At 41.2% G+C, this 27,183-nt stretch overlaps 1 protein-coding gene across 7 annotated transcripts in view; it reads left to right on the top strand.

Moving 5' to 3' along the window:
• The window catches only part of LOC111874180, an 801,454-nt gene that overhangs the window by 488,531 nt on the left and 285,740 nt on the right, over window positions 1-27,183 (top strand). For all 7 annotated transcript variants that reach the window (XM_033755358.1, XM_033755360.1, XM_023869458.2 and 4 more), the window contains one exon: window positions 24,350-24,570. In XM_033755358.1, coding sequence (XP_033611249.1) covers window positions 24,350-24,570 — 221 coding nt within the window. The remainder of the gene's footprint in view (window positions 1-24,349; window positions 24,571-27,183) is intronic.

The following is a 27,183-nucleotide window of genomic DNA, read 5'->3' as shown; positions in this document are numbered from 1 at the left end:
TGGAAACGTGTTTCTGCCATCAGACCGCCATTGTGCAGATACCAGTGAAGCATTCGATTCGTAAGCGAGAAACGTATGCCTCATGCTGTTTATCGCATGCGGAAATGAAGTTACGCATTCTGGATCAGGTGGGAACATGAACACTTGCCCATGTAGTTGCCATTGAGCCCTTGAAGTGGAACCTACATCGCTCGACATGCCCACATCAGCAAATTTGATAACAGTTGGTAAGCGCAAGACAAATTGATGGTATGTACACACGACGCATTGCCCTGCATTCAGTACAGTTCTGAATGCAGTAATTCACACACTTGTACAGTTCGGTGTATAATAATGTGTACATTCCTCGTCTTTATCTGTAGTAAACCCTTTCATCTTACTTTATAATTTCTGTGGGCTCTTTTTACAGGTTAAAACCACAAACTTCTTGACTTTATATAGAATTATAGAGCCATCTATGGAGCAACACATATCAGAGTCACATGCCCTTAAAGTGATGGGATGAGTAGCTTTTCCTGATCACCTGGAGAGCTGTGCTGGTGGAAGCCTGAGCTTCTGGTAGGGTTAGACATACTAGACTGGTCGATCGGTACGTGGTAAACATGTCCCCGTACTAAAGGTAGCGCTATCCCTGTAACCGGCCGTGGAGGCTCATAGGGTTATGAGACGTCGAGGCTCCATTTTGTAGACAATTGGCTCACAGGTGGCGGTAAAGTTATCAGCCTTACGCGCCGGCCGCTCTTTACTCCAAAGAAAATTCTTGGTACTCATTTCTGTTAGAAGCTGAGTCGATCCGGACCATAGTGCGACTGGAAGGATTAGATCAGTTGAAAAATGCACTCACCTCATCAGAAATCGAATCCGCGACCTTCCGGCTTGTAGCATAGTGACCCCAAAATTGTCCCTTTGTTTAACTAATTAAGCACTACGTCATGAAGGCTTATTGGGGGTTGATGTATAGCTCCACGCATTCTTGACCTCTACAATATTTATAGGTGAATGGTCAGCTTCACGCTTCGGCCGCCTTACCTCACGGGTAAAGAGACTTCAGTAGCGTTTAATGAATAGGGGTCACATGGCAATCAGTTCCTTGAGTTGGAGAATTGGACGAGAAAATGCTACTAACATCCAGACGAAGACACTGTACCGTTGTGGCATGTCATCTTTGGCCGTATTGGGGAACTCAGGCAAGTGACGTAATCATCCAGCCAATATAACTCCGCCCATTTTTGCGCTTCATTGATGCAACAATGTTCGTGAGTCTTTAACAATGGATGCCGGATAGAAATGGAGAAGTTAGGAGCTGTCGTATTGGGAGCAGAGATTCTTAGACGAAAGTGGAACCAATGAGTTGCATTTACGGTTGTGTTTTAAGTGGCACACTCTGTATATTGCACAGGAACTCTGTAGGTGTCCGCCGTAGAACTGATGGATTCCTCAGAGACGATTTGAAACATAACTTTTTTAACAACTCTTCTTGTGTCTTATTGTAAGATTAACAGGGGTTTCGGACTCGAAGATCTGAGGGTTTACAGAATTCTGACACTTTTGGGCTCCTCATATTACAGTCTCTTGTATTTTGGAATTAATTTTTTTTACACGGGTGCTACAGTCGCCTTGTATAAACTAACGAATCTCAGTCATGGAACCTAGTGTGCAAGCTGAGATTCGATGACAGGACTTCCGGAATATGAATCTATACCGTCACGACTAGGACAGCCCTCCCGTTTGTGTCAAGGTGAACAACATGCTTGTTGTTTGCTTAGGATATATTCGCACTCATCTGCATACCGTCTCAATACATTACAAGAAGTACAATCGAATTACAACATAATATTACTTTTCTTGAAGACCCAACATGTTTCGTCCCTTAAAGTACCATCATCATGTGGGAATGTTTTTTCTAACAATTTAGCACAGTTGCTTGTCCCCATCGTGAAATATTATATTGTCCCGTGGTAGTGGCTTTAGACGGGGTTTGGATTGGTAATTGGATTTATTGAACGCTTAGAGACTGTAACTGCAAGTAACTACAGCGCTGTCGCTAATTCACACATTACAGTTCACTACAGCACATACTAAGTATTTTCAGTCTGTTGTATCCTCATCGGTTTTCGCCTAGTAACGGCCTCAACGTTGTAGTTTCAACTTCGTATTCACGACTTTACTGGCCGGCGTCAGTGTCCCAACTAACTAAACTCCGAGTCCAAGTCACATTGCGACTGACGGTCAGTCAGTCAGTCAGCAAGTTTTGGTTCCGAGCCTCATCTAGAGCTCATGGCCAGATATTTATTACTGTTTGACAGTTACAGTCTTGTTTCTGTGGGGCGCCCTCTCTGACGAGAGGACGGGTCTGTCTTTTGTATATGCTGCTGGCCCTTGCCATCATAAACTTCAAGAAAACCTATGATTCAGTTAGGAGGGAAGTATTGTACAATATTCTAATAGAGTTTGGGATACCCATGAAACTACGTAGTTAGGTTGATTAAAATGTGTTTAAACGAAACTTATAGTAAAGTCCGTGTATGTAAACATTTGTCTGATAATTTTCCTATCTAGAATCGTCCCAAACAAATGGAAGCTTTATCGCCATTGCTTTTCAACTTTTCTCTAGAATATGCCATTAGGAAGGTCCAGGGAAACCAGGTGGGACTGAAATTAAACGGGACACATCAGCTGTTGGTCTATGCCGATGATGTGAGTCTACTGGGTGATAGACACCATAAAGAAAAACACACAAACTTTAATTGACGCAAGTAAAGAGGTTGGTCTAGAAGTAAACACAGAGAAGACTAAGTATATGTTACTGTCTCGTCACCAAAATGTAGGGCAAAATCATGACATAAAGATAGGAAACAGATGTTTTGAAAATGTGGCACACTTCAGATGTATGGAACAACAATAACAGATCGAAACCTGATTCAGGAGGAATTTAAGAGGAGATTGAACTCGGGTAATGCTTGCTACCATTCAGTCCAGAAACTTTTGTCTTCTCGTCTGTTGTCCAAAAACATAAAAATTTTGTCCCTCTGCATTCAGGTCTCCTGAAGCAGTGTTCTCTTTGTTTCGCCATTACTAGAATAGCATTTGCCACTTTAAACTGTAAATGTCATGAGCATTGAAAACAAGATGCAGAATTTCTCTCATAAAGAATGAAGGTGCGTATTAAAAATACCTCGACAATTATAATTTAGAACACTTAGTGTCATATTTCGCTCACACTGGGATTGAGGGATCGAATCCGACTAGATGCCTGGATGTCTGTCCTCACTTCTTCCGTTTGTGTTCTGTTTAGGTAACGGATTTACGGCATGCTGATCCCCCGTCCATTAAACTCTTTATAAGATCCATAGTTCTAGATTATTTTTGGTATTAAACAGGCAAGAGGGCGTTGACCGAACTTCGAAAAAACTCCGTGGCCTGTAGCCCGCAAGCGAACAATACTGACCGCCGCTTGTGGGCGAAGTTAGTGCCAACTTTTGCGGATAGAGGGTGTTACGTGGTCAGCGCAACGGATCCCCGCGGCCGTTAATCTCGGTTTTCTAGACCGGAGCCGCTATTTCCTTGAAATAGTTCCTCAGTTATCCTCACGAGGCTGAATGGACCGCTTTCAAGACCCACTACTTTTCAGAAAATCTGGTAGCGCCAGAAATCGAACACGGGATCCCTGTATCTGTAGGCAGGAACTCTGACCACTAGACCACAGAGGCGGTCGGCGTTGACCGAAAAGCAGAAGAAGAAGTGTCCAGTAAGAACCCGAAAGGAATACATCTACAGAAGAAACACATCTACGTGTACACACAACTACTACCCCCAGACAAAACTTAAGAAACCCGTTCATATACGTTGAATTTTAATTTTAATGATTTAACTCTTTATCAAGATTGATATTTAGACTTAGAGGAACAAAATAAAGAAATTTCACAGACACACACACACACACAATATGATTCTAAAATATAATATTTGAAAAGCGTCATATATTCGAGGCTGTACGCTCTCCTGATGAGTCGGTGAACTTCTATCGAAATACACGGCGTCACACCTCAGAATTTCATTTCATTGGGAGCTCTTATGTTCAAAACCAAGCTCTGTTTCATATTTGTCGTTCGTGTACTAGTCTAACTAAAGCACAAATAACATTCATATAAACATACGTCTATAGTCCACTCTTACAATAAACTCGTCAAACTGTTATGAATATTTCTGTAATGTATATATGAGACAAACTCCGTCTTAAGTGCAACAATTTAATTGTAGTTCTTTCTTCTTCCCTTCCTCCACACTACATGTTTCGGCCCTAAATGGCCATCATCAGGTGTGTATTCTTACGTAGCTGCTACACTGCCCGTAGTTTAAAATTTAAAATCACCAGTCTTTCTAATTGTATGTATGTATAAAATCTTTGTTAATCTACATGCGTCAATTTGATTTTAAAATTGGCACTTTTTTAAAACTTCAATTCAGATTAAAATGTCTATAAATTTACTGTTCATTTTTAANAGTTTGTCTCATATATATCGTGTGAGTGTAACAGGGTGCTTAAATATAATATTGTAATATTCTGTAATGTACTTGCAGAATTGAGTGTCTTGGGTTCTCTTGTCACCATAGAAACAGAGAGTTATCAACTTTCCCTTTGATAAGGGATCATTATAATTCTTTCGCTCTGAATTCTGAGAATACCGGCTTATTTACCGCCTCAAACCTTCTTAAAGATTTCAGGTTTTCTTATTGGTGTCTAAAAAACCAGCACGAAATATTTGTGTCGAATCAATTGCTCTGCTTTGCATATCAAAGGGACTGGAATGTCACGTGTCTCAGCGACGCTTCCATAGTTACCATGCCTTCGTCACATTCTCCAAAAAAAAAAAAAAATCCTACAAAATAGTATTTTATTTAAATTTCCGAGCGCTTTCCTTGCATAATGGAGAAGGTGGAGAGGAATTTCTGGCTTTTATTGTCGCGATTATGAACTTTAAGGGCGGTTTGATAGAGCTGTAACGCTCTCGGTTCGTATTCGGAAGGTAGTGTGTTCGAATCTCGTTCGGGACACTGGCTGTCCTGACTGAGGATTTACGTAAATAACCCGTTTCTAAAGGCAAATTCCGGGGTGGATAATATTTACATTAGGCCACGACCATTTCCAGTTCATCAGTGCTGCCGTTCAAACCTACGTCATCTAGGCAGCCCACACAAACTTCCGGTTGCTGTAGAGGGTGGACCAGTTCTCGAGAAGCTGAGCTGCTTTGATCTTCTCCATTGATTCATTTCGTTATAATGGGGTATATGTTGTCTGGCCATCGTTCATTGCTTGGGGGAACTAAAGGTTAATGGAGCTATTGTATAATATTAAAATGAGAGTTAGAGTGTCAAAAAGTGAGTGAATTCAACTTGCTCAGGATGAGGACGAGTTTTGGGCTTTTGTAAGCAAGGTAATAGACATATGAGTATCTGAGGTTCTGACGGCGGTAACTATGGAAACAAAGGTTTTCTGACATGTAACACCTTACAGTTTGGAGGCAGACCGACGTTTCCGAAGAATTTTTAATTCGTATCTGTGTAACACAAAGAAACATATATTTTCACGTGTAAGGGGGTACGCGTGACGAAAATAACGGGTTCTAGATCGGTTTATTGAGTTTATTGGCACTTCGGTTATATAGCCGTGGAACCGACTACACAGAAAATACCTCCTCTATTGCCAGAATAGTTGTGTAACCTAGCAACTGATGAAAAGGAACACAGATCCTATTGTTGCGTGGTTGTTGGGGCGTCTATGCTGGATCTTGCCTAGCAATGATTGTATATTGTCGCGCGCTTAAGCGCCGTTGCCTAGCAATACACGTTACAGTACTGTTGTGTTCTGCATAAACCTGCAGAATAAGGATATATTTCTTTTTCTGGGACATACCACTGTATAGTCCAGATAAAAATTAGTCGTATCCAAGGATATATCTAAGTAATATGAAAATATCAAATCGTCATCCACTTGGACAGATTTTGACCTACCGTGTCTATGACACTGTAAACTTGTTAAAGCATTAGGTGTGTTTTCTACGGTTTTGACAGTTCTCCATAGATGGTTTCATTATGGGGACATTTATAGGAACACGTACATTAATTCGTGGCGAATTTAGAGTGTCGTACGTGGAAAATTGTGTGTCAGCCGAAATTGGTTATATTTACCCAATATGGCGTCCCTCTTTCGAAATAGGATTTGTAGTTTACGCCACAAAACCATTCAAATTATTCCCAGCCTTTGAACTTCTGTCCCATGGTTCATATCCTATAACTAATTTCACAATTTAATACAGAGCTTTTGAGCGTTTCCGAATTCATAACTCGATATATCGCAGTAATCGATACATCGTTATGGTATTAAGTATTCATCATGCCACCAACTATATGAGCGCCTTGTCCAATCAGACACTACAACTATAAATCATCAGCGAGACATTTTGGGTAACTCATTTATATTTGTCTGATTAACAGTGGATTCAGCTGTTAGCTCAGTCAGTATAGTGACTAAGCTATGGGCTGGATGACGGAGGAGGAATCGAATTTGTATTCACCCAGGAGGAGCAACAGACTCTTCTCCAAAGCGTCCAGATTTGTTCTGGAGCACACCTAACCTCCTAGCCGTTGGGTACTGGGGACAAAGCGGCCGGAGCATGAAACTAACCTCTTAACCTCGATCTAGTGATGACTTCAAGAATACATGTACTTCTGTCCCTTAACTCAGCAAAGGGACAAATTTACCTTTACCTTTTTACCTCGTTAATAACGGAAGATTTATTATTGGGCAAGCAAAGAGATTAATAGGCAATATTTCCATATTGAGTTCAAACTATTTAAATTCATGTCATTTTTTAGGAGTATGTGATACATACATATTAACATGAACCTATACATGGTGAACATATCATATAGCACGCAGGAATCGAAGAGAAATGCAGGAAATATTCAAGGGGAGGAAGCAACGTGGGAAATCTGTCCACAAGATAGGATATTAATATTAGTTATAAAACATAGGCTATCAACGAACGTAGAAGACGGATGGGCAGCACTCCTACTTTGTATTTAAAAGGGCCCGGGTTCATATCTCGGCCTGGAACTGACTATACAGTTATGTCGTGGTTTTCCTGAGTTATTTCGGGATAAGTCCTCAAATTATAACACGTTTATAGGATTTAAAGTTCTCACAACGGTGCTTATGAAGAGTTCTATCTTCTGGGAGTTAAAAGATATAGTCCATTGAAAGTCTACCGATGTTTCGGAAGCGAAATATTCCTCCGGAACGTCGGTTGAATTTTAGCGATGTATATGGCGTTATATTCTAGAAGATAGAACTTTTAATAATATGTTTCCTGTTTCCGGATCCTTTACAATTCATTATACATTAATATCTCTATAATTTGACGCGCTGCTGTCACAGTCACGTAATAACCCATGAAACGTATCCAAAATAGGTTAATGGATTGGATTCAAGAGTCTGAGTATACAGGACGTTCAATTGAACACGGTCCCACAAAAGTTGGATGATTCCTTCACCATCTGAGAGACTGTTGGTTTCTAAAGTAGGTAAAGCTGAAAGTAAAGTTGTCCCTGTTCTTAACAAATAAAGCACTATGCCATTAAGACGTATGGGGGAGTGGATGTGTAGATCCACATTTTCTCGACATCGGAACTAGTTGGGGATGAGTGGTCAGCTTCACGCTCTGGCTGTTTTACCCCTTGGGAAAGAGCCCCCGGTATTCATTGGATATGAGGTTGGGTGAGTCCCAGAGAAGGTGTGGACGACGTGGAGAATAGAAAATTCTTGACCCTATTGGGACTCGATCTCCGACCTCTCGGTCGTCTAGCCCGTAGCCAGTCGCCATACCGAATACGCTATCTTCTAAAGTAGGTTTGAACTATACTGGAAAATTTATTTGTTGTGCATTTTAAGTTACGAGTGTAATTTCAGCTCACTCTGTATAAGAACGCAGCCTGACTAGAGCAGTTACGTCTATATTAATGAGTGGGAACGATGGAGTACATAAGGCTGTCCCATTATTACGGGGCGTGACCAGATATTCTGCTCTCTCGGTAGACTTCCTTATCTTACGAGATTGTTTGCTTCCTATCCCTTCGGTATGCTCTCACTGACCGTAGTGACGAGAGACAGGCAGTATTATATAACCACTAATTGGAATCCCAGCCAACTCACAAAACCGCTCATGCCGTATTACTGAAGGCAACACAATTGGTGGCAGAGTTGTGGGATAGCGAATGTAGATGGAAAATGGCTGAAACTCAAAGCTACCTACACTAAGCTTCAAGCCTATTACTTTTTTTCATTGCTAGTGGGGTGGGACTAAGTCCCTTGTACTGCGGCCACTTCTGGCCTATTGTACCAGGCCCAGATGATAGGTGAGGGTGATTGTGGAGCAATTGGTGGAATGAAGATTGGCAGGGGAACCGAAGTACTCGGAGGAAACCTGCCCCAGCGCCACTTTGTCCACCACAAATCTCACTTGACCAGACACGGGATCGACCCCGGGCCGCCACGGTGGGAAGCCAGCGACGAACCGCTTGAGCTATGGCGCGGCCCTTAGGTCTATTACTTAGTAACTATGTATAACTGTAACGTAGTATATTTCGCGTTATGAAAACTAAAACTATCTGTCTGTCTATCTATCTATCCGTCTATCTATCTATCTCTTCCTAACTATCTATCTATCTAATCTATGGTTGTACAGCCCTTTGTTGGACCTTGGCTGTTTTTCAGTTCGTTGATCTTTTACACAGTCAGTAGGACTCCTTGGACGGGGGATCAACTCGTTGTAAGGCTGCTACCAGGACAGGACAGCACGTACACAGACATCCATGCCTCGAGTGGGATTCAAACCCACGCCCCCAGTATACAAGCGGACGAAGACCGCGCGGCCACTGTGATCGGCAGAAAACTAAAACAATAAATTAAATTAAGTAAAATCTTGCTAACATTAGTTCAAAATATTTTGTCCATCCCTTCTATTTAGAACGGCTTAAATACTTGTATATAAACTAGAATTTTATCTGCAGTTTTGTATGGATGCGGAAAGACTGTATAAGATTGATGTTGGAGGGAGAACATTCGGATGCAGGAGAGGGTAAATGCCATGGAGATGGAGGAAGTTCCATGACGAGGACCTTAATATTGGGCTGAACAAATCGAGGCATGTAAGATGGGTGGGCAAGTAGCAGGCATAAGGGAAGTGAGAAATATTATGTCACGACGGCTGCAAGCCGGAACATTGAATTCGAAGCAAACGTCCATCGCCAGCCAACGGCTGGGTAACCTTGGTTCACGCAGTGAAGTCAGAAGAGAAGGCCATTATTAGGTAACGATTGACTACACACGTTCCGAGGGTTACGCTGTAAACAAACACAATGCAGCAGATTTGGTTACCACGGTGATTACAACGGTTTTCGACACAACACGACCTCAAAGAGCAGAATATAACCGTTCGAAGCGGTGTCTGTAAGTTGTACAAGAGCTCAAGTACAAGACTAGAGGCTAGCAACCAGTGCAAGATTCAGACAACAGCGAGAGATTCCTTCTCAAGAAGGAGTTACATTTGTGAACTATTGTAAGCAAGTGAAATTGTTACAGAGAAGTCCAATAAATCCAATCACTCAAATCTAGAGCCCACAATTATTAGTCACGCTGCCCCTTATACGTGACAATATAGAACATATACAACAATTTATCAGAGAATGTGAAGAGAAGTTTACACTTGGAAGACCTGGCCGTGGGTGTGAGTATAAGATTAAAAGTGGTTTTATGAATTATGGTGTGAGGGTATAGACTGGATTCAGCTGGCTCGGAATAGAGATCCTTGTCGTTATATTGTGAATACGGCAATAAGCTCTCAGACTGCATAAAAGGCTAGTAATTTCTTAACTGGCTAAATGAATATCACTTTCCTTATTTCATGGAGTTATGCGCTAACCTGTCTTTCTCACTCTGCAACCAACTAAGTGCAGGGTCTGAGATGAAAACTCCAACTTAAAGCCCGAGGATGTGATACGGTGCTGCGTGGACACGGCTATCAGGGAGCAGTGATAGATGAGTATGGAGCAATGGTGGAATGATGACTGGTAGGAGAAACAGAAGGAACTCGAAAAGAACCTTTTCCAATGGCACTTGGTCCACAATGAATTTCACGTCAATTCTCTTGGGACTGAGCCCGAAACTTCAGAGTGAGAAGCCAGCACGTAATTAGTTCAGTGGTAGCACTGTCTGTTGGCCCAGCATCTTCAATATGTTCTATGAAATTAATATTTACCGTCTGCGGTGTTGCCTTTTAATTTGTTTAGCTTGAATAAAAGACCGCCTCTGTGGTCTAGTGGTCGGAGTAACTTGTTACAGATCCAGAGGTGCCGGGTTCGATTCCCGGCGCTACCAGATTTTCTAAGAAATAGTGGGTCTGGAACGAGGTCCACTCAGCCTCGTGAGGATAATTGCGGACTACAGGCCACGGTGTTTATTTTTGTTTGTTTTGTTTCAGCCTGAATAAAATTGCAAGTATACAAGTATAAGAGGAAATATTTTATTAAAGGGTTTGTCTGCAGTACTTTATGACCACACTTTCTACAAAATTTAATGAATGTGTTGTTGAGAGAACACAGTATTTTAGTATATTAGTTATTGGTTCGAAACCTGTCTCCTCGCCTAATATTTGAAATGGAATTTCATGGCTCACTTGTCATGCCACTTTGATTAGTCTATATTGCATCGAATCGTATCGATTAATTGGAAGGGTGCGGTCACTGTCTTATTCAGATCCTATAACTGCATTTGCCTGGAGAAACAGAAGAAAACCACGAAAGACCTCAGAATAGCAGGTGTCGCGGCCCAGAGTCGAACCAGATGCATAAAAAATAGAAGTCTTAGAGGGCAAGCGCCAAGTCGAACCGCTTAGTAAAAAAAAAAAACAGATTCTAGCGAACACGATATAGAGAAAAAGCCTCTTTGTGAGGAAACGTCTGGATTTTATCCTAATGAGACAGGTTATTAAATACTTTTATTTACAAAACAACAGAGCTGCTTGTCCGTCTGTAGACGGAAAACATAGACTTAAATGCCCACTCCTGAGAGCAGAAAAGAAAGTACGCAATTCCATACTCTATCTGATAGGAGCAGTCTTCAGCAGAAATTAGAACAGAACTCGTAACTGAAATCCCTCTTATTTTTCATGGGCGATGCTAAATTAATCAAATTAGTTACTAAAAAGCGAACAATCCTTTGTTCAGTCCTTGCCTCTGGATAGGCCCTATTGTTCACTTCTCCAACTTCCCAGAAGTTTAGAGAGATATTAATAATAACTCTGGTGTTTGTTTTGCTTCATGAACTCACCGCTGAAGGCAGCACTATACTGATTTCTACAGTCTGTTGCCAGTTACATAAACGACCGCTAGAGGGTAGAGTAAATCAATAGAGCCACGATTGGAACAAGAGTAGAATATGAGGACTGAAGGAAATTTGTAATATAATATATTGATTAGATAAAGAATTCATATGAATATCTTTGCTTATTTCTAGACGTCGGAACGCGTTTGTTTCTCTGTTTCATCCTTAACTGAGCGGATACGAAATATGACAGAAAAAAAAACGTTTCCTTTCGCTGTAGATTTAATAAAATATCATGTAATTCAGGCGAACGTCTGTATTTCCGTTTCTTTCAGTTCACTCAGAGAAGAGAATTCTTCAGTTCGGATATTCTATTGTAATAAAGTCTTCTGTAGCTTTACACATGCATAACAAGTCTTCGTATTAACGTTTATAAATAATTGGTGTATATTATACATAGTTTCGAGTTGAAGTGGAAAGGAAAAGTTAGAAAGAGAAAATTAACTTGTGTCTTCTTTCCATGTGCACTTATCAGCAGAATTATCTCATATTGAAGAATATCCAATTTTAAATATAAACTCATCAGACTTAAGACATGCATTTCAAAACCTCATTCATATTTTTAAAATCAATATCTCATATATCGCATATATTCTGGAAATGTAAAAATAAAACTCTTACATTAGCAGTTACCAAAACACTGATATATCATACATCTTCACTCACGGAGCTGAGCCCTTCCTGAGAAGTCACAAATTGTGCAGTTACTCAAGAACTTCCCAACATATTATGGAACCCAAAGCTTCATTACCTTGTTCACAGGAGCCCTCCACTGCTCTTTGTCCTGAACCAGATCAATCCATTCAATCCTATTTCTCTCAGATCCATTTTAATATTGTTCACCCAGCTACTTCTTGGTCTTCCTAGTGGTCTCTTTCCTTCTGGCTTTCCCACCAATATCCTATATGCATTCGTCTTCTCCCTATTCGTGCTGCATATCCTGCCCATCTCATCATCCTTGACTTGTTCATTTTAATTATATATACCCTAAATCAGGAAAATGTATTAATTAATTAATAATGCATAACGACGTTAGTTTAGTCTACATGATGTCGAGTGAGAAGATGAATGTCGAATATTGATTTGGGAAGAGAGACGAAGGACGTGGTTATGTCCTGATTAAGTTACTGTCCTAACATTTGAATGTACGGACTTAGGAAAAAAGCGAAAATTTCAGTGAGGATAGGCAGAGATTCGAACTAGATACATTCCGAATACAAGTCAGAGGCGTTATCGTTTGAGCCAGTTATTTTTGCTAACAAGAATGTTTTGATAGTAATCTTACGTTGGATTCAAAACGTATCTAAATTACGTAAACATTTCATAAGTTCTTTGTTCCTGAGTTTCTTGGGTTAACTCCCTGCACTTGTATTCAGGACAGGCCCGATTGGGCTGCCACCACCTCCTTCCAAATCCTTTCCAATTCATTCAAGTGTCACCCTACATTCCGACGGTAGAGAGTCCCGACACGGAGGTAAAAGTAAAGCTATCCCTGTAACAGGCTGTGGGAGGCCCATAGGGTTATGAGACATTGAGGCTCCCACATTTTCTAGACAATCTGCTCGCAGATAGCGGTGAGATTGTCAGCCTTACGCGCCGGCTGCCCTTTACCCACCAGTGAGGCTCCCACATTTTCTAGACAATCTGCTCGCAGATGGCGGTGAGGCTGTCAGCCTTACGCGCCGGTTGCCCTTTACCCACCAGGAAGATTCCTGGTACTCATTTCTGTTAGAGGCTGAGTCGGCCCCAGGGCCATATTGTGTCTGAAAGGATTAGGTTAATTGAAAAAGAAATCCACTTCATCGGGACTCGAACCCGCGACCTTCCGGCTTGTAGCATAGTGCTTCAACCACCTAGCTACGACGTGCCCCCCTAGACATTGAGAATGTCCCAAAATTACCCATGAAACAGCATGAAATGTTGAGAGAAGCGATGGTAGCCGAATTCGAGGCCCTATAAGTTTTCCCGAATTTTCCTACAGTATGTGATGGAAAACCATGAAAACTTCAGTAAGGACAATCGGTTTTCGGAGCGATATTTCAAAAGGGGACCTCTCCAGTATGAAACGGGAATACTACGCATTCGACCATGACGTTTCGGTGGGTACGTTTTCGCGAAGAATATTCCTTGTATACTAATTTTGATTTGGTCCCATGTACCTGTTATGTTGTACAAATTGGGGTAACACAAACGTAATATACGCAATCATCTGCAGAAGAAATGTTCATCGTTCATAATTTCGAAGAAAAATTCCAGACACATTTCTATTCAAACTTTGGACTAGGGGAAGAGTTTTCATTAACTGAGTATCCCAAGATGAATGCACCAAAACGAGCTGCAGCGGCATAGTGTCTTACTGTAGAATAAATGCTGCAAGATGCTAAACAACATCCACATGCGCGCCTCTCTTGGCGCTTAACGTTTGAAAATTACAGGCCACGGAAACCTCGACAATAATTTAGAAACATCCTGTATATTCTGTGATTGAAGGGTAAAATTTCTGGGGTGTAACACCGTTGTAACCTGACAGAAGTTCAACAACATTCCGGATGAGGGCACTGCCTCCGCCTACAGAATTGAAGCAAATTAGCAACAAAGGCAAACTGATTTCTTACTAGCTACACGGCGTCACATCCCAGAAAATAGTTACCGCCATGGGAACGCTAAATCTTTCTGAGAATTAATGTAAATCTCTCTGCTGTGACTTATTTCAAATCTCTCTCTCTCACACTTCAGACGTTATGTCGGTCCGTGGGATACTGCCTTGATTAATGTTTCCCGGTCCGTCTGAGCCAATATTGCAGTTCGGACATGCCACGCGTCGTTTCGTTTCTTTATGGCCGCTCCAGCCCTTCTGTTGCCTTTAAAGTAGCACTGTTCTCTACAGACTGCAAAATTCTTCCTGCGGGCGTCCTCTTCAAATCCTAAATCATAAAGGCTGTCTTTTGGCACGCAACTCCGTGAAATCTGGTAAAAGTTAATAGATGTTTCGAAGGCATATACTGCCTCTATCTTCAGTGTCGAAGATTAAGCTGAGGAAACAAACAAGAAAGGAAAAGGAAGATTAAGCTGTCTACTTTTTTTAATTACTGATTGTTTACCCTGTCTTTGATCCTGAAGATAGAAAAAATAGTTCTCCTGAAACTTCGTTGAATTTTTAAAGAACTGTACGGATTTGCTTGCTAGAAAATGTTGTTTGTAGCAAAAGTCGCGATAACCTCTAATAAAACAGAGTTTTATTTCATATTATTTCACTCTTCTTTATTTTTTAGCTTTAATTTTTATTTATTCTCTCTGACACCGTTGTCTTCCTACTCTTCTGCCTTATATCACTTGTTCATGCCTCTTTTCATATTTTTTCAACCACAATCACTCTCCGTTCTTCTCTTTCTTGTCTCTCTAGCACGTTCTCCTACGCTGAGCGAAATATTTTACCTTCAAGATGGAAGCAGAATATCCCCCCGAAACACCGGTACCTGTCTACTATCGTACATCGTATATCTAGACCCGACTGTGCTCAGAAGAAAGCGCAGTGGATTTCGTCGAGTCCACTAACCAAGATAAGGATTGCAGGTTGTGTATATTTAAGTCAGGGACCATAACTAGAGTGCACCACCCTCCCTCAGTCCCAAAAAGTAACCGCAGCCACTGCTCAGCTACTTCTTGTCACACTTCCTCTCACGTGCAGTCCAGATCTCAGGTCTGAAATCTCGGCCTGTGACGGATTCCTCGGGGTCATCCCATGAGATGCACCGCCCTGAGAACCTCACATCTCACTACACAACTTGTTTAAACACTGATTGCTAAATTGCTGCTGGCCCTCGCCAGTACAGTGACTCTTGGTTCCGAGTTCCACAAGATTCACGACTCTTTAAAGACTGATAACTACTTATGTTACGAACGACGGTCAGTCGGTCAGTCGGCCAGTCTGCCCTGGAATAAAGCAATCTGGGGCTTACGGCCAGATTTTTATTAATGTTAGAGAATTCTTGAGGTTTGTTGATGTGGGACGCTCTCTCTGACGAGAGGACTGGTCTGTTGTTTACAGCTGCTGCTTGCCCTCGTTAGCGCAGTCATTCTCGGGTCCCGTGGGACTCGCGACCATACTTTACTGTCTCAGATTCGAGACTTCACTTTTCGTCGCCTCCTACGACTCACAGGCCTACTGTGGAGGTTTTCGACTGAATTATTCTCCATAATATATACAGATTCAGTCCGTACCTCACAGAAAACACATTACGTCTCCGCTACAGAGCCCAGCTGGTTAATGCTGTTTAGGGAAACAGTCGCTCTTTGTTGTGAAAGCCATACGGAACACAGACATACACTGTATTAGTAGAATGCAGAGTTTTAGTACTCGTATGTTAAAGCACGTGGTACCTATAGTAACCGCCGGCCTTTAAAGGGTTAGTAAGACTATAAAATGGCCGCGCCATAGCTCAAGCGGTTAGTCGCTGGTTTCCCACCGCGGCGGTGCGGGTTCGATCCCGGGTCTGGTCAAGTGGGATTTCTGGTAGACAGAGTGGCGCTAGGGCGGGTTTTCTCCGAGTACTTCGGTTTCCCCTGCCAATCTTCATTCCACCAACTGCTCCACAATCACCCTCACCTATCATCTGGGGCTGGTACAATAGGCCAGAAGTGGCCGCAGTACAAGGGACTTAGTCCCACCCCACTGGCAATAACAAAAAGGCTATAAAATAATGACGTCTGTCGAGTGGCATTGCGTCTAAGGGCCGTAGTCGTTTTATACTGAAGTATGTTTCGTTGACAATTAGCAGAAGCTTACCGGGCTTTCTTCAAATATAATAGAATTCTACTGATGTAGTTGCAATAATAATAATAATAATAATAATAATAAAGCTGTACTTTCCATCTATACGACACGGACCGCATACAAAAAGAAAAAAAAAAAGAAATAGGAAGGGGACACAATTCTCATGTGATCTCATATGGAGGGGACACACATGAAGACACAGAGGGACATACCTCGTACAGGATGGTTGTCTCATAAGCCTCCTTTTAGTTCTTCAAATAATGGAAGTAGGCTCAATCACTTACTCATGGATCTGAGCCCTTCATGAGAAGCCGCAAATTGTGCAGTTACTCAAGAAATTCCCAGCATTTCATGGAACCCGAAGGTTCATTACCGTGTTCACAAGAATCCTCCACTGGTCCCTATCTTGAGCCAGGTCAATTTAATTCATACCATCCCATCCTGTCTCTCTAAGATCCATTTTAATATTGTCTACACACCTACCTCTTTGTCTTCCCAGTGGTCTCCTTCCCTCTGACTTTGCCACCAATATAGTATATGAATTCCTCTTCTCCCTCATGCGTGCTACATGCCCTGCTCATCTCATCCTCATTGACTTTATCATGCTAATTATACTTGGAGGAGAGTACAAGTTATGAAGCTCCTCATTATGCGGTTTTCTCCAACTTCCTGTAAGGAAAGTGGACTAAAATCGTAATTCAGAGAATTTGGATAAGGGGGATTGATTCATCTGGCTCAAGACCTGGACCAGCGACGGGATCTTGTGAACACGGTAATAAACCTTCGGAGCTCCATAAAATGTTGAAAATTACTTGAGTGGCTGAGCAACTGTTGGTGTGTCAAGAAGGACTCAGCTCCATGGAGTTAATTAGTTATTACATATACGAGAGAGATGTGGTAAGTATATGGCACAGTTTGTGTTTTATGTTGCCGGGGTCAACAGATCAGGGCTCAGGTCACCTGTGCGATAAATCCCTTGCGGTCCAAACATCCCTCCACAAGGCAAACTGTCACTATGTTTGCCCCGTTACCGACTACTGACCTTCACATAGCTTACATGACGTTGCGTATATGTACATTATTCCTGTTCCAAGGGTTACTTTGTTGCGCTGCCATTTCCGAGACTATACGGAGTCAAAGCGTGTGATGATGGAGGAGTGATGAATTGGAAAATATCTGACAGGAAACGGTTGTACCTAATTGAGGTATTATGCCGGAGTTTACCTGGAAGAAAACCAAGAAATCTTTGGGTACACACCTGACAGTTCGGGCGAGATTTGAACCGAAACATTTCAGAACATACCTGCGGAGAGTTACCTCTGCGACAGCCCACTGTGTCTCATATAATGTGTATAGGAGACACGGGAGCTGGGAGAGCTCAGTTTGTATAGCGATTGGCTACGGGCTGGACTACCGAGGGGTCGGAGTTCAAGTGCCGCTAGGGTAAGATTTTTCTTCTCTCTTCGTCTTTCGGACCGCCTCTGAGGTCCACCCAGCCATTGTGTGCCGGGGGAGTAAAGCGGCCGCGACATGAAGCTGACCACTCACATCCAGTTAGTGCCGGGGTCAAGAGTACATGGATCTGTACGTCTTCATGTCGTAGTCCTTAATCAGTTAAGCATAAGGATTTATCTATGGCTCTACAGCTCTTTCTTGGACCTTGGAAGGGGGATCAGTCCGTCGCAACGCACCTAAATACACACAGAACATAAACACAGAATAAACAGACACAGACATCCATGCCTTGAGTGGAATTCGAACCCACGATCCCAGGGTTCGAGAGAGCGATGACAGTTCATGCAACTGTGATCGGCACCTTTACCTGTATTTTTTTTTCCTTGGCACTACAGCCCCAGTGGGCCTAGGCCTACCTCCATGAACTTCTCCGTTCACTTCGGTTTTTTTCTAGATGTTACACATTCGGTAGGACTCCTTGGGCGGGTGATCAGCTCGTCGCAAGGCCTCTACCTGTACACAAACACAGAAAAACGCACACACATAAACTAAACATCCATGCCCTGAGTGGGATTGGAACCCACGATCCCGGTTTCCAAGCGAGCGAAGACAGTACATGCCTTAAACCGCTCGGCTACCGTGACCGGCCCTTTACATGTATACGATGTTTTATTTCGTGTTAAATTTTACTGTTAGACATCTGTAGAGAAGATAAAGCTAAAAGTTGGAGGCACTATATCAGAGAATACGCTGAAAGATGTTTCTACTGCTAGCTTTGATTTTTCATCGCCACGAATAAGCAAATATTTTTTCTCCTATGTTTCTATGTTCCTATGTTCTTCAAGTCAAGGGGGATGAGGTGAACACGGCATGTAGCACGAATTGAGGAGAAGGGGAATGAGTGTAGGATATTGGTGGGAAAGTCAAAAGGAAAGAGACCACTGGGAAGAGGTGGACAATATTAAAATGGACCTTAGAGAAATAGGATGGGATGGAATGGTATGGATTGGATTGATCTGGCTCAGGATGGGAACCAGTGAAGGGCTCCTGTGAATACGGTAATGCAGCTTCGGGCACCATAAAATTCTGGGAAATCCTTGAGTAGCTGCACAATTACCGGCTTCTCAAGAAGGGCTCAGCTCCATGACTGAGTGAGTGAGTCCAATATTTTGACGTTGCGATAGCAAGCGCATTGATCCAGTTCTGTTGGATTATAAGTGTGGATAAAGATGGGTGTTGGAGCAGGTATTTGTAGCCGTTAGGCTCTAGTTTCGCATTCGGAAGATGCTGCGTTCGAATCTTAATTGGGACACTGACTACCCTGGTTGAAGTTCTCCGTGGTTTCCATAGTCCCTCAAGGCAAATGCGGTGGATATTGCCTGGGTGACTCTACGTGTGATTGTTTTCCAAATCATCATTAATCAGCCATCTCACCAGTCGAGGTCAAGATGCTGGCAAGGTCGTGAGGTAAAGCATAGAAATATATGGATATTCCATGAGATTGAGCGAATAAATATATAAAAATCCATGTTCAAATAAAATATGTAGTTAGAATAAAACAGCACGCACTAGTATTCGTTTAGACCGATAAATTAACAATGAAAGTTAACATAAGTATAAAAATATTAGAACATCTAAAAGATTTTCCGTATAATTTCGACGAATTCTTATCCTCATCTTCAGTAATCTAACATTTAGCAGATTGGCCTACCTGTAACGCTGTAGATTCTTATACGTAGAATGCTAGGTTTGGATCCTGACCAAGATATCGATTACCCCAAGGTGTTTCGTGGTTTTCCTCAGTCCCTAAAGATAATACCGTGATTTAATCATGAGCCCTTCTTTCATAATCCTTATCTTTCGTCAGCAAATCCTACCATTCAACGCTATATAGTCTGTATATTTACAGCTTCGTATATTAACCCACACGAAACGTTATTGCATTGTATGTAGTTTATGTTTTGGATAGCGTAGCTTTAGTTCGCGCCGCCCTTTAAAGTTATGGAACGTTTTAAAATGTGGAGTGACCATTCCGTGGCGTTTATGTCATGTTTATAACTCAACTGTATTCAGACCGAATCTTGATAGTTCCATAACGAGAACAAGGCGGGTTTGATGAAGCGTCAAATTTGAATGCTGACGGCAGGCAACAAAGTTTGATGGTGTTTTCATGTTGGCCGCGGTTCTGAACGCTTAATGTTCATACCATGATGTTGTGTTACAGCCTTCGATCCGCTCTGCTATCTCCAGACGCATCTGACATCTAGCGGAGAAATTGAGAATGAGAAATGGCCCTACCGTCACCCCGTCTGCGACATTACAGGTCTCCAAAACAATGGAAAATCAAAACGAATTTCTTGAATTGCATTTACTCTTGTTTATTTAAATTTCAAACACACAAAAGGACGTGTTCTGTTTTCTTTTTCTAAAAGTCAGACTGACATTATGATTGTCTTTCAAAGGCTTTGACACTCATTCGTCGGTCTGAACTTTGCATGACCGAATTTAGAAGAGCACATAATCTTTGTCTAAAAATGTGTAGGTTCATCATTTATAATAGCCTGATAGTGAATGCTTATTTCTGAATATAGTAGATTCGGATGTTTTGCATTTTGCTTATGAAAATGACGCATTAATATATATTCGAAATATTTATAAATTTAAATTTCAGTTAACGTATTTTATTTTTAAAGTTAAAGAATTTATTCGAAATAGAATATATTTCCTTCTAAATTATAAGAAATATAATTATTTTGGATTGTTTCGATAATTTATATAGTATTTTTGTACAGCAAATGAGTTACGAACCAATACTCCCCCACCCACAACAATTGAACTTTGTGTTACTGCGTAATTGTTATGCATTCAGATTATTAATATTCTAGAAAAAGCCGGAATGTTTTCTTCTTGTCATGTTATTGAATCTGTAGAAATGATATTGAATTCACTCGTTGCACGTCATTGGGTCACTGCACATCACTTTCTTGAGAATGAAATGTATTAGGAGTTTGGTGATCGAGATCTTGGTGCATGATTAGTATTTTCACTGGTGACTTCACGGCAGATTTTTGATTTACCATGCACTCAACAATTGCCTGATGTGTTCCGCATGGAATTAGCCACGTAGATCATAGATACGACTTCTCTACGAGTCTAGTATAATTCAGCAGTCATTCTTTTCTAAGGTATAAGGAACAGTGTTGCCAGTTCTAAATCAATGAACTATTAAAAGTAACTTCCAAAATACACGTAACATTGAAGGCTAATATTGATTTTAATTATTTTGAAATATAATTAGTTTTAATAATGATTTTAATTTACTTTAAATCATCCAGACTCAAGGTATAATGAAGAATCTTCCCCTTTTCTTAATTATTGTCCTTTTCTTTTCCCTTCTTTTTCATCTTGCCCTTCTTTGTATCCTTCCTCGATTATATTTTCCCCCATCTTCCTCCATTTTCTTCATGTAATTTTGCTTCTATTTCAGCTCTTCTGCTTTTTATTTATTTTTTTATTTTCTTTCCTATTCATTTACCTCCTTTTCCTGCACATTATCCTCCTTCGCGTCTCTCTCCTTCTCATTCTCTACTTATCCTCTCTTCTTTCTTTACATCATTTTCTACAACGTCCTGTCCTGCGCACTTGTGCGTTTCCAGTATGAATTTAGTAAGGCATACTAGACAGGACATACAGAATGGTCGAAAAGTCTGTTAACTGATTGGTAAAATATATATTAAAATACGCTGAAAATTTCCTCGTTACTTACTGAATTTATAAAAATTGTTTTCAGGACTCACAACGCTGTGATACCATTCTACAAATTGACTGGTAGGTTAAAATCAGAGAATTTCCCTTATTGAACGAGAATTTTTAAGGTTAACTGATTTTTGGGGCACTCTGTATACTGCAAAGCCATGATGTTTTGTTTGGTCCATAAATCTGAACAAAGCAATTCTGATTTCTCTGTGACACTGTTATAACCAGAGTCCTTAGTTACAGCTCAGGATGAATTATACACATTAAAAATATATATATTTTTATTTAATGCGTTGGCTCTAAAGTCACTGAAGTATTCTAAGTACATACTACAATACTGAGTCGTGAAATTACATTCTGATAAAACAAGGTTTCAGTTGTTATGGTTCAGTGTTAATTAACCATTTTGTTGATACGATTATTAAGTGTAGCTTTCCACATTCATGTAGAGTTTAACTTAGTTTTTGAAGTATTATTTTAGATCATAACAAAGCAGGGAAATTTACCAATAGACAATTATGAAAATGTGTTCTCTTTTCGCATGCATTTACAAGTAAAATGTTTTACTTTGCATAATATTAAATTTAAAAAGAACGTTGATCATAATTATGCATAAATTTCAAAGCCTTGTTGATATTTCTAAAATCAATGTCAAGCACTTTTAATAAATAAATAATCGTTCCGTTGGCAACTGGTCACCAAGTTGTAACATTTCTTCATAAGATAACGTATACACAGATAATTAATATTGCTCGTAAAATGTAGGTTAAGAAATGATAAATGCAGATATGGTAGTGTTACATTGTTCCTCTCGCAGAAGAATGGCTGCTTGATAAGGTAGAAGGGATGTTTTGAATTTTCTTCTCTGCAAAACTTGCATAGGTTTCATCAGACACAATGCATGTCGCTATGGAATGTTCTGATTACTGCAGAAAGCTATTCATAGAGGTCTCTGCTAGCGTAACAATGACGTTATTGTAACAAATGCTATATCTTCATTGTTACGCTGCTTTCTCTATTTCTTTCTCGCGTCATTTCTACATTTACAGTTGGCAACAAGAGAATTATTACATCATGAAGCACAGCCTAATGCTGGAACTAACTTTCATGGTTTGTATATCCCTTAAACTCCAGTTACACTGCGACAGTGGTACCAACTTGATGTAAATAAATATTATATAAAATGAAGTACAATGTTTCACAAATGTTTTCATGAACTGAACTTTGATTAGGAACGCGGTTAGATCCACGGCTTGAATTTATGTGAAGTAAATGTTTGTGGGATAAGAGAAACTTGGTCATAGATCAGACGAAAAAGAACGTAACAAAAATGTGTATACGTAAAGTGGAGTTAAGAAAATTTTCGTGGGTTAGAGGTGGCAGTTCATGTTCCATCTCCAGATATCTTTTTCCCAAATAAATGACTACCGAAACCCAATGAAGTGACGTTAAGATTCACATTTGTTTTGGTGCAGTGGGGAAATAAGTAATTTCCCAGCTGTTGTGTTTACGGACATTATCCAACCTCCTGCTTTGTATTTAAAACACACAACGGCTCTGTCTTCAGTCAAAGACGAACTGAGTTGGGCCCAATAGATAGAGGTAGTCCCTGTCTAGGTCCGGAGATAGGGAATAGCTCCGTCGATTGGGCCCAACTGAACAGCCTTCTATCTGAGGACGAAGGCAGAATCCAATCTCCGAAACGTTGTGTGTCTTAAATAAAAAACAAACAGGACGATGTGTAATGTCCAGAAATACGGTTATTTCATTAATATACCATCGTCAAAAACTTTTGAAATAATTTCCCACTCACTACCGAATCTCGGAACTTCAGTTTCAAATTCATAACTCTTCATCTCTCTGACTGAGCCTTGATGGCTTAGTGTTGGGCTCATAACCTTGTTACTAAGAATAGGTTCCCTGTCACTGAATAAAAACGTTATTACGAAATTTTACATATGAAACCTCTGATTTCCCTTCTGTCCTGCCGAGATGGAAAAGAATATCGCTCTAATAGGCCGTGAGGGCCCATAGGGTTGTGAGACGACGAGGCTCCCACATTTTCTACACAATAGTGTGTCTGGATTAGATCAATTGAAAAATCCAATGACCTAATCGGGAATTGAACCTACGACCTTCCGGCTTGTAGCGTAGTGCCTCAGCCAACTACGCTACTGCGTGCCCCCTCCCGCCGAGGGATTGAAAATATTATGAACAAAGGATTGTTGGTGGATTTAAAATTTTATGAAGGTGAGCTTGAAGAGTACCGTCTTCTGGGATGTGGCCTGGTGCAGTCTGGTATAAATTAATTGACATTCCAGAGAACCGTAGTGCCTCCTTCTTCAGGGTCGGAGAATAAGTTAGTCAAGCAGCTAAAAAGGAGCAAACAATACTTGAGGTTACTGGGATTACAAATTCAGCTCGTACCTCACAGAAAACACCCTGCATCTCCGTGGAAAAAGACTAACTTGTAAATATTGTATAAGGAAATAACCATGTTCATTCTGAGAATCGTACGAAACAGATAAATGCACTGCGTGGACAAAGTGCAGAAACTTTAATGTTAAGCTAATGGTACATATAGTTACAACCGCGCTTTAAATGCTCAGAGGAAACGTTGTATGGTACCATGTACTGAAGATATGAGGACAGATGTGGTGATACACATGCAATAAAGTAGATCACCGGTTAATTCTTCGTGAAATTCGACAATATGCTTTATCTGACTGCTTATATCGATGAAATCAAATCATCGGTTAATTCCATGTGAAATTCGAAAACATGCTTTGGCCATCCTATCATTTTGATGACGTTATGGCAGTGTTAATCGTATACTAAAAGTAAGCTATCGGTTAATACCAAAGCGGTTAATTTGACAGCGTGCCTTGCCCCATTCATCCGCTAGGGTGCTCTGTTGGTTGCAGGACCATGACAGCCATCTGCTTCGTGTGCAACCTGCCCATCCTCAGTCATCAGGTGGGCCTTGTCTGGCAGGGCGGGAATGGCTGGGATGACCTCGTCCGGGAGCAGGTGGAGGAGTCCACCTTGCGGCAGCGTCTGGGAGCAGGGCGTCGCGACTCCGCTGCCCAGATCACCAGCATCAGCCCGCCCACGGAGACGCAGGAAACGTCACCGCCTGGCTCAGGTAAAGAACAGAAAGGAGTCGTCTCAACTGCAACCAACCAACTAATTCCATGGAGCTGAACCTTTCTTGAAAAGCCGCCAATCAGGCAACTACTGAAGAATCTCCTAAAATTTTATGGTACCCGAAGGTTCATTGCCGTGTTCACAAGAACCTTTCACTGGTCCCTATCCTGAGCTAGATCAATCCAGTCCATACAGTCCAGTCTTGTTACTCTAACATCCATTTTAATATTATCCTCTCAACTCCTCACGTCTAGGTCTTCATAGTCCTCTCTTTTTTTTTTTGCGTTCTCATCAATATTCTATATGCATTCCGCTTCTCCTCCTTGGTGCTACATGTCCTGCCTATCTCATCCTCCTTGACTTGATCACTCTAATTATTCTGGGCGATGAGTACAGATTCTCAACTGCAACTAAGCCATAATATGAAGTACTTGAATTTGAGGTCATCACAGCGGTGTAGTTCGGAAACAGTCCGATGTTTCGGAGGAACACAGCGCTTCCATATTCAGAGTAGAAGAGTAAGAGAACTTCGCTTCTTGTTGTCTTATAATTCTACTCTGAAGATGGAGGTAATGTGTTCCTCAGAAACGTCGATATGTGTGCGATGTACACAATTTTTCAACCCAGAAGTTTGCACTCTTTACAGAATCCTCATGTGTGAAATCTAGGCTGTCTCGGTGTTGAATATGAATGTGACGTCTTGTAGTTTCGGTAGAACATGCTGCTTCCAACTTCAGGGTAGAAGACTGAGACAGTTGGCCCTTGACAAACGTTGGAATATTCTTACCAGACTACAATCTGTCATAATCCAAAGGCCTCAAATAGTAAATCTTCACAGCTGCGAAAAATTTATATTTCATTAAGCCCATCCCTTCTCTTCACTCAATAGAAATTTGAACGAGCAGGCTAATGCAACGGTAACGTTTTGGACGTGTATTCGGGGGCGTGGGTACTCCGTTTGAATCTCGGGCAGGACAGCGGCCATTTTCGTGATTATTCCCACTGTCTATACGTGTAAATATTCCTGGATAATATTTCTTTGAGGCCACGACCGCTTCCATTCATATCCTTTCCAATCTACCATCCGCAGATGTAACCTCTGGATGCTGACAGTATCGCTGAACAAAGCAGACAGCACAAGCCGTACTGATTTAATTCTTTGTGGTTTGGTCTGACAGTAGAATTAGAGGAAGGGAAAAAAATTAAAGTAAACAAGAGCCCACTGTGAATTCGAAATACGTCAATTAAATGCTCCCCCCACTCCCCACAGCCTTTAAAATAGGTTTAGTTCAGTCACATTTTAATTAACCCAACCTGTACTTAAATTTCAATTAGGATGCCCTATATTACTTCTCTCTTAATTGGATCATTGATTATTTTAGTGGCAATAAATGATTGATGTACTTTAGCGGCGTAGCGGCATTGTTTCAGGGACATGGACTTGGCTGCTGACCGTCTGTCTGTGCTCGTGAAACAACTCGATAACTATTCAGCGTGTTTTGAGACGATCCTGTGTCAGGTAGTTATCGTAACACTTGCCGAATTTGGTTAAAATGGGTCCAAAATAATTGACACTTTACATGAAGAGCTCCATGCCATTTTGGGAATATTTTAACTGATATCGTGACGGGATAATCCATTACTAGGCAACGGCTCGGTAAACACTGCTTAAAAGCCGGAATAGCAGAAGAAGCGGAAATCAATTTTCTATGCAATGGCTCAGGAGCATCTGTTTCTGCGGCAACGAATAATAACAAAAAATCCCCTTGACAATTACCAGAATAATAGAGGACAATTAACTGTTCGACTTAGTGGCTTATATTTGGGCCGCGTGGCAGTTATAAAAGGAAGTTCCCAAGGTTCTTCATAGAGATTCGTCAGACAGACGTCGTTAAAGAGATTTCAATGTGTGAGCAGTTATGAGTGACTGTAATTGTAAAGAAGTGCCAGTAATCCCAATCATCAAATCCAGAACCCATTATTATTAGTCACGGAACTCCCTGATACATGACAATATTTTATACTGTTTCTGATAACATTAAAATAGAAACAGCCGCGACCGCTCCAACGGTATAGCGGCGGTCTATGGGATGGAAGGCCGGACTTCAATTGCCGGCGAGGACAAGAGACATTTCTCTCCTCCACAGCATCCAGTCCGGCTCTGGGCGCACCCAGCCTCCTATCCAGTATATACCGGGACTTTCTCCGGGTGCAAAGCGGCCGAGACGTGAAGCTTAGCACTCGTCTCCGTCTAGTGTCGAGGTCAAGAATGGTGAAGCTATTACATTATTCCACTATTCCATGCGTCTTCATGGCGTGTTGCTTAATTAGTTAAGCACAGGGATACATTTATATTTTACCTTACGAAGCTCGCATGATCAAATATTTATAACAGTAGATCCCATTAATTTTAAGCTACATTGGGTTATAACACCGTGCAGTTAGCAGAGAATGAGATTTCGCAGGAATATATCGCCGCAGTCATCAGGGCAGAATTGCAACCCACACAGTAAATCAGTTTTTGCCTTGTATTTCCGCTGGTTTATTCCTGACGGGTTTTTCCTCGACACTGGAGATAGAGGCAGTATGTTCCTTCGAAAATTCTGACTGT

This window comes from Cryptotermes secundus, unplaced genomic scaffold, assembly GCF_002891405.2.
Source record: "Cryptotermes secundus unplaced genomic scaffold, Csec_1.0 scaffold26, whole genome shotgun sequence".
In the NCBI taxonomy this organism is placed as follows: domain Eukaryota; kingdom Metazoa; phylum Arthropoda; class Insecta; order Blattodea; family Kalotermitidae; genus Cryptotermes; species Cryptotermes secundus.
Note: the sequence above shows the minus strand (reverse complement) of the source record. Positions and strands in the feature narration are given on the sequence as shown.